Below are 16,873 nucleotides of genomic sequence, written 5' to 3'. Positions count from 1 at the left end.
TCCACAGCAGGCATGGGTGGTAGGTGCTCTCCAGACAGCCAGGGCAAGCAGGGAGATGGGAACTGCGAGGAAACAACTGATGAAAACCCTGTGCAACATGCTCTAGGTGAACCTGTTTGGCAGGGGGTTGGACTAGATGATCTCCAGAGGTCCCTTCCAACCCTTAACCATTCGGTGATTCTGTGAAATCGGCAGCTTTGGGGCATGTGCAGGGACATATTCGGTGAGGTTACGGCACACCCTCGAGCTTCTTCCACTTTTGCTTTGATCCAGATTCCCCATCTTTGACGAAGATGACTGGATTCACGGCAAAGGGCAGAAATAAAGGTCTTGGGGAAGATAAGAAGGTGAGCTGGAGGCTCCCACGGGCTCAGAGCCTCACCTTGCAGAAGGGCACAGTCAGCCTTAGGCCCCATTGAGACAAATCCCAGGAACAAAGTGCCTGCATAAAGGCTCTTACCCTGGGGCTTATGCAAAGCAAACTCCTTCTCTCCCTGCGATGACCAAAGACCTTGAATTTCCCACACGTAAGTCTGGACGAACACAGATACATCAGCAGGTAATGCGGGATGACCTGTGCAGGAAGCAAAGTCCCTTACTAGATGTCCAGACTGGAGAAGGGCAAACTGCCTTTTGGGGTGTTGTCTTCATTTAGCCCACACCCGGGGCTAAACAATCAGCAGTTGTTCTCTCACCCAGTGTCCCTTTGCCAACTGAGGAAGGGAATCGGGAAAAGGAGGGAGACTCGTGGGTTTAATTTAAACAGATTTAATAAAATAACGAAAACAATATCAATGGTAATACAAAACACACAAAATTATATTTAGCCCATAGAGTTGCGGCAAAGTCGCTCCAGGAATTGCAATCGTTGAGAAGGAGAAAAAGGGAGGGGAGAAGAGAAGAGAAGAGAAGAGAAGAGAAGAGAACCACCCCCCCGCCCACCAGACAGCTTTCCCATTTATAGTGAACCCGACATTAATGACACAGAACACACCTGTGGGCCAGGCTGGGTCAGCTGCCCTGGATTTAACTGCTAATGGCCTTAATCACCATGGCTGGCAACAAACTGAAACAAAATCTAACACAAACTTGATTCTACAAATTTTATCCCCATGAAACCAGGACAGGAGTCCATCCTGACACACCCAAGACCAGAAGAAACTGGGATCTGCTTGGCTTGTAGCAAAGCAGCACCACTTCAGGGCATGATTTGAATGTTGTCCTGTCTCCCAGTCCGGATGACCAAGGGCAACCCCATTCTGGATGGGGTTAGGATACTTCTCATGGGAAAGAGGGAGCTTGTTTTATTTCCAGCACGTGTTGGGTTGATACTGTCTAGATTGGGCTTTTCCAGGTACCCACGTTGAAGGAGATGGTGACTTGAGTCATTCTCATGTCTCTCCTCCTCTGGCTTTGGGTAGGGTATTCTCCTCTGGCACATCTGGAGCAGGACCCCTCACTCTCAGCTAAGCGGGGAGGCCCTAGAGCCTCACAGCCAGTCCAAGGATGTGGGAGCAGGTCGGGAAAGCAGCACAGACAGCACTCACGCAGCCCACAGACCTCTGAGCTCTGGCTGCCAAGCCTGCACAGATGACTGCCCATAAGCACGAGTCCATCTCAAGCCTTCAGCAGTTACAGGACTGCTGTCTCCCTTTGCTTCCCAGGAAGCAGATTGCAAAAGCATGTAACCGCAGAGACTAGGGGTGTCTGAAGGGGCTCAGGCACCCGTCCATGCCCATCTGTGGCTCCTGGGAAATTGCTTCTTACAGGGCCCGAAAAGCTGAGCTTGGTGAGAAACAAAGCCTCCTGCTGAGTATGCAGCTCTCCTGTCTCCCCAGAAAACGGAAACACTGTCCTGCAATGGACTGAAAACACCTGGATCTATAGGAAAAACTAGCCCTGTCCTACTTGTCACCCCTCCCCAGCCCTCCCAAACAGCCTTTTGGGGGATGCAGCCCTTAGAGTTGGGCTTTGGACAGTACAGAGGAGACCATTTGGGTGGATTTGCTGCTGGGGCAACCCCTGGAGAAAAAAAAATGCAACTTGAGACCCACCAAATGACCTGAACTGAGAGAAGATGCTTATTCTCTCATGTAATATTATTTTTCTCTTTGGTGGAGGGAAAATTCACCCCTTTTCATGGGAGCAGTGGGTCCCACTTATTTTCCACTTGAGCCTGAGTGCCAAAGAGGGTCTTAAATGGAGCATCTAGCCACAGCGTAGAGGGTGATCTTGGTGAATAGGTATATCCTTCCCCAAGCCTTGCCCTTCCCAGAACTGCTGCCAGTATTTCCACCTACTTAGTACAAAACCAGGAATGCACACAGCAGGAAGCGATTCTCTAGAACAAAGCAGCCTTTCTGAGACTTCAGAGACTGGGCACAACACCTCTGCAGGGAGCACGGGATGGGGCCGTGGGTTTGGCACGTGGCTGTCTCACAGCGGGCAATGCACCATGGCAGTTTGTGTGTGGATTCTAATTTCATCAGGCATGGCAAGCGAAAGGATGCTCTCCATTTCCAGAGGCCAGGCACCACTCCTCCTCATGGACTGCTCTGCAAAGATTGAGGAATGCAAGTGGTGGAGAGGATCAGTTCCAGGTTATCCGTGTTCCTCCCGGCTGCTGGCTGAGGAGATCCCAAGCAAGTTGTCCATACAGGGTGCAGAGCAGTTGGCAGAAGCTGCTGAGACAGTTTACGGCTGGCTAACCACCCCTGGGGAAAAGAGAAGGGAGTTGGCATCAACTCCACATGGCCTGTGGCTGGAGAGCCCAGCAACCTCACTGGAAAAGTCATCTTTTGCACGGATCAAAGCATGAGACTGTCTCCAGGATGAGCAAATAAACAGTGTGAGAAATGTTGGCTAGTTTAGAAAAGAGGCAGAGGAAGAATGTGCTTCCCTGGCATGGTTGGAAAGCCAAAGAGCCAGGCTTGCAGAGGTGGGACGGCAGATCACAGCGGCGCTACCAGGAGGGCACTGGGACAGCACTGACGGTTTAATAATTCTCATATACAACAAGAAGAGGTTAAAAACATTTGTTTGTGAATCCAGAGTGTAATTAGTAGTGAGTCACGGAAAGCATTGTTCCAGCTACTGTAAAAACAAGCTGGCGTTGAAGAGTCTGCTGGTCATTTGGAAGCGTCGAGAGCTTCAGCCCAAGATTCCTTCCTTAATTGCACTACTCTCGGGCACTCGCTCTAAATTAAGCAGACAGGAGCACAAGAGAGCTAATGCACTGCTCTGAAAGGCAAACTATTAACCAAAGCATCTCTCAGATGTTTAACTTCAAGGAGGCACAATTGAAATCTCATCAATTATGATCAGTGGACATGAGAAGGGCTTGAAGTTCATCCGTAATATAATTTGCAGAATAATAAAAATTAAAGATCTGAAATCTCTTTTAGGTTGAGTCTACTTCAGTCCCCAGGGTGAGTGAGATGGGTCTTTGTATCATGCTTCCCTCTGTGCTGCATGCATGCAATAAATGCAGCGCAAGAAAAGTTTCCCCCGTGCACTTTTGTTACTCAGAGGATGTTGCTATTGAATATTTATGCTACAGTTACAGACTAAGCCCTTTCTGTGCTGTCCCAGGCGTGCTCCCTGCTTTTGTCTTCACTGGCAGCTTTCTCTTTCCGAAATCCACCCAGTTATTCTCATAACTCTTCTCCTGGATGGCTAACAGCTCTCTGCTCTCCCTGGCATCCTCTTCCTTCACCAAGTCCCCTGCCCGCAGCAGACTAGTCAATGGGAACAATGAACTTAGGGGAGACCGTGACATTCCTGATTGAAAAACAAGATCGAGTCCTTCAGTTCCCACTGTGCTGCTGACAGCAATACTACTTAGCACTCCTACCCTATGACGCATTACCCAAACATTAGCTAATTATCCTGCCTGACTCCTTCGAAAGTAGGCAATTAAGTGTTTAGCTCCATTCTCCAGATGGGAAAACCCGGGCACAAAAAGAGGTTAACAGGGGAAAGGCCAATCCTACCGTGTAGGGTGGAGAGCATCCCTGGTGTTTGAAGGAGCCATGTTGAGCACATGGCTTGTCTTACCCATCTCAGCTGTCTACACTACAGCTGAGCTCCTTCTAGAGTTGGCATAAAAGACCAGCACCTTGGGAGCGTGATTCTTCCTCGCCCAAGATGTGTCCCATTGAGGTGGGCTGAATCATCCTCCAGGAAGAACACCCAAGGAGCCGACCGTCTCCGTACTGCCAAGGGGAAGGGGAGCACCTGGGAAGGTGGGGATGTCCTAAGCAGTGTGAGTCGTCTCTGAAATGCAGAGCACAGTGTTGCCAGGATCAGTGCTCAAGAGCTCCTGGATCCTGGCAAATGTTTTGCTGGTGTCATTTAAGCCAACTTTGATGTGCATCTTGGAGCACCATGGCAGAAAGCAGGCTGCAAGCCCTGTCCTTCCTGACCAAGTGCTCCATTGCAACCACAAATTGGGGCTGTCTTTGGAGGGAGCAAATGCTGAAATGAACTATTTTTAATACAGAGAGAAAGCATTTAGCAGAAAGGTCTTTAAAATAAAGCAACAGAAGGAGTCCAAACCTAATAACAAGAGCTCTAGCCATTGTGACTAAGTACTCCATAAAATGTGTAATTACGGCACTATAGCAACTATTGAATTCCAAGGCGCATTTTGCATCTGAAACACAGGACAGAGCATCCTCTTTGGGTGATTCAGAGAAATCATCACAACACCCAAGTGCTCTACGTAAAAAAAGGGAGAAGTGCTGAGCTGCAGCATGCCATGAGCAGCGTGTGCCTGGCGTGCAAGTGCCATCCCGGTGGGAGCAGCCCTGCCCAGGATGAACGCACCTGCCCGGGGAGGGGAAGAGACAAGCAAATATTTTTAGCCCGCGGCACAGCTGTGAGCATCTCGTCTGCTTTCTACGAGCGCTCGCTGAATCGTGGAGTAGAGCTGAGTGCAGAGGCGCATCACGCTGGTGGGCACGGAGAGGGTGGCATGGGGGTGACATCAGAAAGGTGTGTTTTACCTAAGCACACAAGGTTCAAGTACGATTTCACAGAATCACAGAATCACAGAATCAATCAGGTTGGAAGAGACCTCTGGGATCATCGAGTCCAACCATTGCCCTGACTCCACCATGTCAACTAGACCATGGCACTAAGTGCCATGTCCAGTCTTTTCTTAAACACCTCCAGAGATGGTGACTCCACCACCTCCCTGGGCAGCCCCTTCCAATGTCTAATGACCCTTTCTGTAAAGAAATTCTTCCTAATGTCCAACCTGAACCACCCCTGGCAAAGCTTGAGGCTGTGTCCTCTTGTCCTATCGCTAGTTGCCCGGGAGAAGAGGCCGACTCCCACTTCACTACAACCTCCCTTCAGGTAGTTGTAGAGTGCACTAAGGTCACCTCTGAGCCTCCTCTCCTCCAGGCTAAACAACCCCGTTTAACGATTTGTGCCGTCGTTCCCATCTCAGCAGCTTTTCCTACGCTCGGGTGCCCCGTTTCAGTTCAGATGGGGCCGAGCACACCAAGGTACCAAGGAGATCTTCTTTCCTCAGCGTGGCTCAGAGCCACTTGCATTGCTTAAAAGGCATCTTCTGACTCAGATACACTCTCCTCCATTGTCTGGGGCATGTTGTTTTGCAGCTGGAGACTGGTGAATGAAGCTGAGTTACTGACCTTGATTTGAAAAAAAAATGCACACTCGTGCTTTGTAAAACAAGCCTTTTAAAGCTGGCTTTTATGCAAAGAATTACGCCAACGTGTGTACGGAGGCGCTGGTATTTCAGGCCCCTCTCAATCTTCCGTATTGCCAGTGAGCTCTTTCACTGATCTAAGCCTTTAACCAAAGGACGGATGCTGCAAGAGGCGGTGAAGAGGACTCAAGCAGGTATTTAAGCACATGGCCTAGGAGCAGATGCTTGGATCAGGACCTAGATCAGGAGAGGTATTTTATTACGTTGAAAGAGGTATTGTTTTACTACGTTGTAAGGAGGCATAGATGACTCCTCTCCCCAAATGGGGGAAAAATGAAATAACTTTCTTTTCAGAAAGGGTCATTAGACATTGGAATGGGCTGCCCAGGGAGGTGGTGGAGTCACCATCTCTGGATGTGTTCAAGAAAAGACTGGACATGGCACTTAGTACCATGGTCTAGTTGACATGGTGGTATCAGGGCAATGATTGGACTCGATGATCCCAGAGGTCTCTTCCAACCTGATTGATTCTGTGACTCCGTAACCTGTCTTTGAGGCTTGCTCTTACCCCTTTCAGCGTGGAAATGCATTGAGGCCCTGCAGAATATGGGTCTCAATCAGCTTTGTCACTTTTTTTTCTATTGTCTCATCAAAATGAGAGATGACGATGAGTGAGGCCAGTTTAGGGAGTTTTTTTGGAATCTCCTGCCATCCCCCTCCAGCCTTGCCCACAGGTCAGAGGTAATTTTCTTTGAAGACACTAAGGGAGGAGCACTTGTGTGACTTGGGAAGATGGTCTCCAGTCCGGGTCCAGCGCAGGCAGGCAGGTTTATTCCCCCTGCACCACGTACTGAGTTAAAACGAAGCCCTGGCTTTGCAGAGGGAGCTCGGTGAGGTGAGTGAGCACTGCCAAAATCTGGTACGACAATACCCCGTCAGGGTTAGCGCTCCGCTTCCGCTCAGAAAACAATGGGAGTTTACACAACTGCAGCCCACTTGAGGTTTGTGCCTTACTTCATGGCTGAGCAACAAGACCCCAAATGTTACATCTCTGCCTAATGTCCTTGGCTCTGTCCTGCTTTGGAAGGAAACATGCCGTGGCCTGCGCTGCCAATGCTATTTCCTCTCGCTTGTCTTTAAAGGTCTCTTTTTCCAACAGCTGATCGGCTCTGCAGCTCCGGGGAGTACGTGAGATCCGGCTGGCCCACGATCTAGCTGGTATGGCCGCGTGCCATGTTGTTGTTTGTATTGCTTTCATTTTTTTGGCATTACTTGGCTCTTCCACGCAACTTGTTTTCATCCTGAACTATGTGCTCATTACATATCCAAACACCCACGCAGGTTTTGCATAAGGAAACTCGAAACACACGCGCAGGAGAGGAGCAAGTTTGTGATGGGGGGAAGAAGATATTTGTCTCGAGGCAGACACAAACAATTGTCAAATCCCCGAGCTGACCACGGTTGGATTTCAAGCTTACTGACGACAAGCATGTGAATGCTGTGTGTGCATTCTCCTGGCAAAGAGATGCAGGGGACATCTCTTGTGGTCACCCTGGCCTCTCCCAGCAACTCCAGCTACTGTCCAAGGCGCCTGTACAGGGACCTCCTAGCTCTCTGGCAGGCTGTGCCCTGAACGCCAAAGGGACCCATTTTTGCTGCTAGGAAAGCTCTCACTTCCCCTCCGCGGCCCCATCCTCACAGAGCAGCCAGCCACAGGCAGCACGGATCTACTCGGCCAGCTCAGGACCAGGAAGCACCAACTTGTGCTGGAGGGTTTCAGCACGGTCCCAAATGAGGGAGTCAGAAATAGGACTGCTCTGCACAGTGTTTGCTTCCTAAGTGCCCTCTTTGGGGTTCTTCCTTTGGGTCCAAGCAGCTGCCCGAGGTGGCACAGGACAGTGTCGGTGCCATCGGGCCCTCCAGATTGCGTGGATCCCACGTTGTGTTATTGCAGCAAACACAGCATGGTCCTGGACTAGCAGAGCGGCGTTCGGACACTCATGTTTTCCGAGTCTCTCCCATTTTTATGACCCCACCACAGTTGAGCTGCAGCAGCCGCCCTGATGGGTATGCAGAGAGCTCAGCTGGAGGCTCACAGGCTGTCCAAATCTGCAGCACGCCGCTCCCCTGCACATCGCGCTCCTCCCCACCGTGCTTGGTCTGCTCAGAGCGTGGAAAAACCCTCTCCCAGCAACCACCGGTAACTGCATAGCACCGGGCAGGCTGAGCCCGAGAAACGGGGGGACTCGGTTTGCAGCTCGGAATTGCTTCGCTTCCTCACAGCCTTCCCTGCTGCCTGTGCTGCAGATGAATGAAGATTTTCCAGGGCTGTCAGTACCGTGTATTTCATCAGCGTTCGCTTCACTTTAAGTCCAAAATGTGCTAAAAATAAGCTGGCTTGACATCCAGGTCTTGATTCAAGTGGTAACAGGATACCAGGCAGAGAAACTCCTGGAGTAGTTTGCGTTGCAGTGGCGAGCAGGGGGCTGCCGGCTCTCCCTCCTCCTCCTCCTCCTCCTCCTCCTCCTCCTCCTCCTCCTCCTCCTCCTCCTCCTCCTCCTCCTCCTCCCGGCTGCTGCGGGGCTGTCGCCCACCACTTGCATGCAATCCCCTAAATTTCATATTCGAAGGTCACAGGTTTTATGGCATCGCTCCTCTTGGGCTGATGGTTAGCGAGGCTCCAAATGCTGAGGTAGCGTCTCTTCCTCTGCGGTTGGGAGTATATTATTAGCGAGATCTTTACTAAACTATTTCTTTTACTACTCCTGCGGTGATCTGGGAGGGGAGGATGCCCGCGGGCAGAAGTTTGGATAAGTGAAGTCTGAAATGCCACGGGAAGGCCGCAAACTTCAAAAAGCAGCGGGAGGTGAGGATGTTTGCGCTTCGTGCATGGACTTCGCTGCGCTGCTGCAGGGCCGTGTGGCTTTGATACCAGTGAGAACGCTGCGAACCCTCCTCCTGGGAAGGAGTCTTGAGATGAAGCGCTTGCTGCTCCCCCTCGCTTTTGAAATACCCAGTTGATGTTCAGTCTTCAAGGCTGCTGAGTGGGTTTTTCATCCGCAGGCAGATTTTGCTGCCACATTCTCACTTGCTTTCCTAAAATAAAGGGGGAAAAAAAAATAAAAAAATCCTTGTGCTGATTTAATCTAGCCAGGCATCTTGCTGTCCTGCCTGATAATATGTCTCCATTCTGTCATTTCCAACAGACAGCTGTTTATTTGCTTGGGTTTTTTTTCCATGGTCTTGAAATATCTCCTTTGCTTTCTCAAGCAGCCCAGAGCTGCCCCAGTGATGTCCCAAGTCTCCCCCTTGCTTTGGTGGGATCTCTAGGTGAAACCATCTCCTCCAGGAAAAGCCCCACAACAATCAGACAGAGAAACCTGTCAAAGGATACCCAACTTACATGCCGGTCCCGTAGGTGTTTGGGGTTTCAGAGCTTCCCTCCAAACTAAGCACAGCACACCAGACCCAGAGAGGTACCCGTGCTGCCAGTGAATTATTCAGCAGCGTCAACTGCAAAGGAGGAAATTATTAAATACAAGTTATTCCCTAGAATCCACGGCAAAAGGAAAAAAAAGGTATTAAACATGACAGCGCACGAAACATGAGAAGCCACTGGGGTTCCTTCCTACAGCCTGGACCTCCAGTTTGCCTCTCCATGAAGCATGTATGAGCTGTTGGATGGACTGAAAAAATGATCCAAGGGAAAAAAAAAAACAAACAACTGATTAATTCTGGCACCCAGCGTTGAATCTGCAATTGCTTTCAAACAGGACTGTTGGTCAAATGCTAAATCTGGGCGCCACTCAATCATCCACATTATAATTTTACTTGTTATTTATTTTTATTTATCTGTTTGCTGTTATTTATGGTGACTTTAATAGCTTTAACTCCTCCTTGGAATAAAAAAAAATAATTTAAAAATTGGCAGAAGTGTCAAAACAAGCTTCTTGGGAAGGGTAAGAAAACACAGTCAAATATTCGGCGGACAGAACAGAGCGAGGGGGGATAACTGCGCTACCCACGACAGGGATCGGTGCAGGAGCCGGCGCGAGATCAGATCCCACGGGGTTTTCCTAAATCCCTTTCCCAAGCACCCACCTGCGGCCAGGGCTGCTGTGGGGCTAGGAAAGGAGATGTCCCCTTTGGCAATCACCACCCCACTTCAGTCCCACAGTGCTTTCCCTTGAGCCCCACAAGCCTACCTCAGCCCCACGGGGCATCCCCCTGAACCCCACGGGGCATCTCCCTGAGCCCCACAGCCCACCTCAGCCCCATGGGGCATCCCCCTGAGTCCCATAGGGCATCTCCCTGAGCCCCACAGCCCACCTCAGCCCCACAGGGCATCTCTCTGAGCCCCACAGCAGCTCCATGGGGTTTTCCCCTGACCCCACAACCCACCCCAACCCCATGGGCCATTGCTCTGAGCCCCACCTCAGCTCCATGGGGCAGTTCCCTGAGCCCCACAGCCACTTCAGCCCCATGGAGCATTGCTCTGAGCCACACCTCAGCTCCATGGGGCAGTTCCCTGAACTCCACAGCCACCTCGGCCCCATAAGGCATCCCTGTGAGCCCCACCTCAGCTCCATGGGGCAGTTCCCTAAGCCACACAGCCCAATGCAGCCCCATGGGCCATCCCTCTGAGCCTCGCAGCAGCCCCATGGGGCAGCTCCCTGAGCCCCACAGTCCATCTCAGCCCTATGGGGCATCCCCCTGAGCCCCACAGCAGCCCCCTGTGGTGTCCCCCTGAGCCCCACAGCCACCTCAGCCCCATGGGGCATCCCCCTGAGCCCCACACCAGCCCCATGGGGCATCCCCCTGAGCCCCACAGCCCAGCTCAGCCCCATGGGCCATTATTCTGAGCCCCACAGCAGCCCCATGGGGCAGTTCCCTGAGCCCCACAGCCCACCTCAGCCCCATGGGGCATCCCCCTGAGCCCCACACCAGCCCCATGTGATGTCCCCCTGAGCCCCACAGCCACCTCAGTCCCATGGGGCATCCCCCTGAGCCCCATACCAGCCCCATGGGGCATCCCCCTGAGCCCCACAGCAGCACCATGGGGCAGTTCCCTGAGCCCCACAGCCCAATGCAGCCCCCTGGCACCCCCGTCTCCCGGGGATGTCCCCCTCTGGGCCCCACATCCCACTGGGGCCCCACAGCCCGTCCTCCCGCCCGTGCCCCACCGCGCGCCCCCTCAGCCCGCCGCCTCCCCCCGGGCTCGGCCGCCCGCCGCCCGCGCGGCCCCTTTAAGAGCGCGGCCCCGCCCCCCGCGGTCGCTGCCGGGGCCGCGGCTGCCGCTGCTGACAACAAGATGGCGGCGGCGGGGCCGGCGGGCCCCGAGAGCCGGGTGCTGGGCTACACCCTGCACCGCTGGAGCAGCTTCTCCTCCACGTACCTGCCCGAGTGAGTCCGGCCTCGGTCCCGGCCGCGCTCCTGGGCCGCTCCGCGCCGCGGCGGGCTGCCGGGCCTGCGCCGGGCCCTTGCTGGGGCCTGCGCGGGGAGGCCTCGGCGGGCGGCGCTGCGGTGGCGGCCGTTGGGGGGGGAACGCGGGCCCTGGCCTGGCGGGGGTTGCTGGGGCGGCCCGGGCCGGCCTGAGCCCGGGGCTGGTGAGGGGGGGCCCGGCCGGCGGGGGCGGGGGAGGGCTGTGTGTGGGAGAGGGGGAGGTCAGAGGGATTTGGGGGGCTGTGTGTGGGGGGAGGGCTAGTCAGCAGGATTTAGGGGGCTGTGTGGGAGAGGGAGGGTCTGTGTGTATGGGAGGGGCCGATCAGCAGGATTTAGGGGGCTGTGAGGGGAGGGAGGGTCTGTACAGCAGGATTTGGGGGTCTGTGTGTTTGGAGGGCTGGTCAGCAGGATTTAGGGGGCTGTGGGGGGAGGAGGGGATGATCAGTGGAATTTAGGGATCTGTGTGTATGGGGGGATGGTCAGCAGCATTGAGGGGGCTGTGGGGTGGGGAGGGTCTGTACAGCAGGTTTTGGGGGGGGATCTGTGTATGGGAGGGGGTGGTCAACAGGATTTAGGGGGCTGTGGTGGGGAGGGAGTGTCTGTGTGTATAGGGGGTGGTCAGCAGGATTGAGGGGACTGTAGGGGGGGAGGGGGTGGTCAGCAGGGCTGGGAGGGAGGTTGAGCACTGGGGGGGGGTGTGTGTGTGTGTATGTGTTTGGGGTAGTGGCTGATGAACAGATTTAGGGGGAGCTTTGTGTGGGGTGATCACCAGGTATGGGCAAGGGCGGGGGGATGCATGTAAGGAGGAGAAAACAGCCTCAGATTTTGGGGGGGGTAGAAAAGGCACCGTGTGTGGGAGAGGCTGGTCACCAGGTGAAGTGAGGAGGAGAGTAAGTGACCCCCCCTCCAGCCTGTTAAATTAATCTAGTTACTGCAAGTAAAACTTGGAGTGACTGTAGTGTGGTCTAGGGGTGCTGGTTTTGATCACCTTTTCGATAAGTCAGCGTCGGTGTTGGAGGTGGGGAGGATTGTTAGGAGTACAGCGCTGGGACACCTCAGTCACGGCTGGCTGTCGAGTCTTGTCTAATCATTGATTGTGCTGGATTTAATAACCTTTGATTGGAATATCTTTAAGTCACGCACTATCAACAAGTGACAGAGTTGCTTTATTTGTTAATTATTAATGTCGTGAATTATCTTCGCTTTCCAAAATGAAGTGAAACTTTAAAAAAAAAAGTTTTTCTGACTAAACTCCTAGTCACCGTATCTTTCTGTACATTTGCTTTGTTAGATATAAAAAAGAACTGGATTCTTTTTTAATTTATAATCTTTGGTGTTAATTAAATAATCCTTTTACCTTTTTTTGTCAAAAAGACTTAAGATGTTTCTTTCAGGTCTGTGATCACGCTTGTAGTTATTTCTGTTTCAACATCCTATTAAAGTGTTGGTCCCTGAATAGAAGGGTGACAGTCCATCATTGACCTCACTGATGTGATATAAAAAGATAATACTGTCTTTCTCCTAGATATCCCTTTCCAAGGCTCCCATTAGTCCTTTTTGCTACTGATTCATATCAGGAATTAATGTTTGCATGGTACCTGCAGCGCTGCCCAAACTCCTTAATGTCTTTGCCTTCTGTGATACAATTCCCTTTCCTGTAGCAGGGCTGGTGTTTTACAGATACACGACCTTGCATTCAGCTGTTTTTTAGGATGTTGTTTAAATGTGCTTATCAGTAAAACCAGTTTTAACAGCTCTTAAGCAGTATTCAACAATCACTGCGATGGGTTTATTCTCTGGCATGCTGACCTTGGGAGGGATGCTGGTCCTAACGCTCATGTGCTGTCTTCTATGAAAGTTTTGGTTTTTACTTGCTGTCTGCTAATGGGAGCGAGCTTAGATGCGATCTGAAATGGAAAGGGGAGGCTTTGACTTGTGATTTAAGATTAGATTCTTGAAAGGAGAAAATTTATAAAGAAACATACAGGCAGGGGTGTTGGGACTAGATGATCTTTAAGGTCCCTTCCAACCCAAACCATTCTGTGATTCTATGATAGGGTGGGTTTTTGGGGATGGAGTAAAGATGGAAAACTTTAAAATTGCTGGGACAGGAACATAACATACTGCAGGATGAACACGCAGATACAGCTAGAAGTTGTCTTTGTATTTAATATGCATAACAGAATGGTGCTTTTCTGGAAGGATATTGGGAATTCTGGTTATACTGTAGTTTAAATAAGTTTGCTAGCATAACTAGGAAGAAACCACTGTAACCTTGAAGTAGAAGACGACTCTGCCATAATGTATGTAGGAATACACTACTTATTAAATATGTTGCTTGTTGTTGGGAGCTGTGGTATTGGAAGCGAAGTGCTTGTGGAAGAGCAGCAGGGTAGATTACCCGTGTTCTGTGTCAGCTAATCATGATTTAAACACACTTCTTAAGTAGTTGTATGGTTTTAAATGTAAAACAAGGCTGTGAAATTTAAAACTTCAATCACTGCTATCCAGGGAAGAAATTAGATGTCTAGTAACTTACATTACATCTGCTTATGTGATGCTGAACTGATACCGAAACTTTTCAGAACGCTGAAATCACCTGATAACTACTCTTGTTAATTAAAAAAACAAAAGTGTTTTTCAGAGACCTTTCTGGTCACGTTCTAGTTTAGGATCAGTAGTCCATTGAAAACCAGCAGTTTTCTTTCAATGTCAGAGAAGTTTCTTCTGGTGCATGCCAGAGTCTTTCGTGTTGTGTTTGGTGGTGGTACTCGGGGATTAGTGAGTGCTGGATCCAATTTCTGGCTGTTTTACTGGTGCTGCAGCTACCTGCACGTTTGCAAAGACGTTTCCAAACATTAGATGAAGATTGTCCTTCTCGAGTCTGCCAAAGAGTAGTTCTACTGTTTTTCAAGCTGCTGGAGTTGTCCTTTACTGGCTTGTAGCTATGAGCAGGAAGACTGACTTAGATATTTATTTTAAAAATTCTGTGGGTAGCAGTGAAAGAGCTAGTCTAGTAATAGTGTCTAGTTCAGTCTGCGTTGTAGGGGAGGCTGTGCCTTTGGGGAGAAAATTGATCCAAGAGGAAATTTGTTCTGGAAACATCTGGTGTTTCCAGAGAAATTCTGCCTGTGCAGAGGCAACAGTGCGTGGAGAGGCTTCGGCTTGTCCAACTTGGAAAATGTTCAACCCAGCACGTCGCCCGAGACTCCTCCATCGGATCCCTTCCTTGCCTCTCCGCGGTTCTGCCGGAGGAATGGAACCACGTGGGAGGCGTCCCTCGTGTCTCGCAAGGGACCGGCCTAGGGGTTTCCCCACCACCGACAGTCGCTTCACACCAGCTACACAAGCGAGTACTGCTGTCTTGTGACATAGGTTGAGAGGGAGACCTGGGCTCCCCCCTCTCCTCTGGCCTTCTGCAGAAAGCGATGAGCTCAGTCACTTCTTTTTTTGGACATGGGGGGAATAAACAATTTATAGAAGGTCATGGAACCCTCGTTCAAACTTGTTTTTTTTGGTAAGGAAGAGAACCAAAAGCTATTGCTTTGCATTCTGAGTGAAGCGCTTCATACCCTGATTTTTTTTAATAGCCTGTTTTTGTGCCTGCTCCAGTTTGAACTGCCTGCTAAGGTGAATAAGAGGTGAAGTACAGCGCTCTGTGCGGTGGCAGTCGGGCACCCTTTTCTCTTGCCAAACGCTAAATTACTGTATCCTAGGACCATGGTTTCTAGTGGTTGCGTCAGACTCGTGACTGATGATATCTTGGAGATGGCTAATGCACTCAGGTCCTTCTGTCACTGTTTTATACGGCTGAAATCCCACTTCAGAAACTAATGAGCTTCTTGCTATGTTATGCTTGTCATGTACCTTTGTGAGGAAGTTTCATCACGTTTTTATTGCTCAGCTCCTCAGGGTCATTCAGGTTTTCCTGTGTGGTATCTCTGTAGAGGAAGATCAGTATATTTCCTAGATTTGACTTTAGGATTTATTTTTTTTTGGTATTTTGTTCAATTATTTCTTGTGCTAAGGTCATTATTAAGAATATAAAGTAAGATTGGTTTCTTAGGTGATAATTAAATGCCATTAGTAACCTCCTCCTAATTAGTAGTCACTTTTTCATTCACTGTGAACTTCAGTTATTCTGGTAATTCCAGTCTTTTCCAGTTTGACACTTTACGTGGTACTGCATCAAATGCAGAAGCCTGGATGGCTCTGTTGTCTCTTTCCTAGAAAGCATACTGGGACAGAGAAGGATCCAGCTGATTTGTTATAGTACACTTAAAATAATTGTGCATTTTTGCTGGTTTTCTGTATTTCCATCAAACCAGAGGAAGTAAACTAAGTGAAAGATACTTTGATAGTAAAGTATGAGTTACTCGTAGACTTCCAAAGCGAGAATGCACTTTTGTTTTTTTTTGCTTTTTAGTTAAGGGGGTTTGGCAGTGAGCTCTTGCCGAACCTAACCAAACATCTACTGCGGTTTTGTGTTTACTCTGAAACAGAGATGTACTCTCCTGTGTTTTCAAATCTCGGGTATTGCAAAGCATTAGCAAGAAGGTACTGAAAACACGTGTAACAAACTTTTTTGGGGTAAAGTCCATAAAGATTTTAAAACAAAAAAACAACCAAACAAACATACCCCCTCCCTAAAAAAAAAAAGGAAAAACCCCAAACAAACACACACCAAAACAGCCAGAAAATAACCTGGATTCCAGCTACCTTTTTCTCTGAGATTTCTGTAACAGGAAAAAACGTGTATTTGTGGCTAGTGAAATGTGAGTTTCAGCTTGTCCTCCTACCACGTGAAACTGATGATTCAGATCTGTACCTTAGAGGTTCATAAATCTTATTATAGATGCATCCAGGTCTTGAAGAATCTCATGTTCAAGTTGAAATCAGTCACGACTAACAAAAAGGTTTGTTTTTTTTTTTCTGTTCTGTTTTCTAATACCAAGCTCTGTTTCCTTGGTGAGGTGAAGATATCTTCCGTTGGGGTCTCAGCAGTTTAAAGCTACCTAAACCATACCAAAACAGTGGAACAGCAAAGTGTGGTTTAGAGCTTTTCTGGAAGGGTGAACTGTTCTCATCATCCATACCCTAGAAGTCATAATGATACTGCTTATTTCTCATGGTTTCTTAAATAAATTCAGTTACGTAGCAGTGATGATTTCCATTCTAGTTGCAAAACTGTGACTTTCAGGGGTTTTTGCACATATAAGCATGAATGTAGTTTTTTTTCAACTTAATTGTCAGCGTTTATAGCTTTACTTGAGTATTTTAATGTAGCCAATTCACTTCCCTTGTTCTAATCGCCTTGCCTTTAGATAGGGAAGATGAACAGGCACACCTGCTGGCTCTCTGGAGTTGCGTGCTTGTGATGTCTTTGCAGTGTTGATCAATACTTTTAACATTTACTAAAATGAGCTGGGAATGCAAACACTGGCTCATGAAGTGAGCTGACTGACTGTTCCCCTCAGGTGAACCCTGTGTATAGAAATGTTCTCAGTTCTGCTTCTCGTCCTTTTCAGTGTCCAGTGGAAAATGTTTTTTTTTTTTTTTCCCCACACTTGTTTGTGTGGATTTTCTGGATGTTTCTAGGCAATCTCATGTTGTGACAGGCATTTTCCCCCCTTGCTTACATCACTTCTGTAGGATTTTTCTCTGAAAGCTGAACTTCAGTACTTAAAAAGCAAAATATTTCTGTAGAAAATAAAGTTACCTACAGATTGAATACATGAGTATTAGGTGCTTTTC

At 49.5% G+C, this 16,873-nt stretch overlaps 1 protein-coding gene across 1 annotated transcript in view; it reads left to right on the top strand.

Annotated features, from left to right (window-relative positions):
• The first annotated feature begins 10,964 nt into the window (after window positions 1–10,964).
• The window catches only part of MKLN1 (muskelin 1), a 103,747-nt gene continuing 97,838 nt past the window's right edge, over window positions 10,965–16,873 (top strand). The window contains exon 1 of the mRNA XM_068400578.1: window positions 10,965–11,080. Within this exon, the coding sequence (XP_068256679.1) occupies window positions 10,989–11,080 (92 nt within the window). The 5' untranslated portion in view covers window positions 10,965–10,988. The remainder of the gene's footprint in view (window positions 11,081–16,873) is intronic.

The sequence above is a fragment of the Nyctibius grandis genome, chromosome 5, assembly GCF_013368605.1.
Source record: "Nyctibius grandis isolate bNycGra1 chromosome 5, bNycGra1.pri, whole genome shotgun sequence".
Lineage (NCBI taxonomy): Eukaryota > Metazoa > Chordata > Aves > Nyctibiiformes > Nyctibiidae > Nyctibius > Nyctibius grandis.
This window is presented reverse-complemented; position numbering and strand designations above follow the sequence as displayed.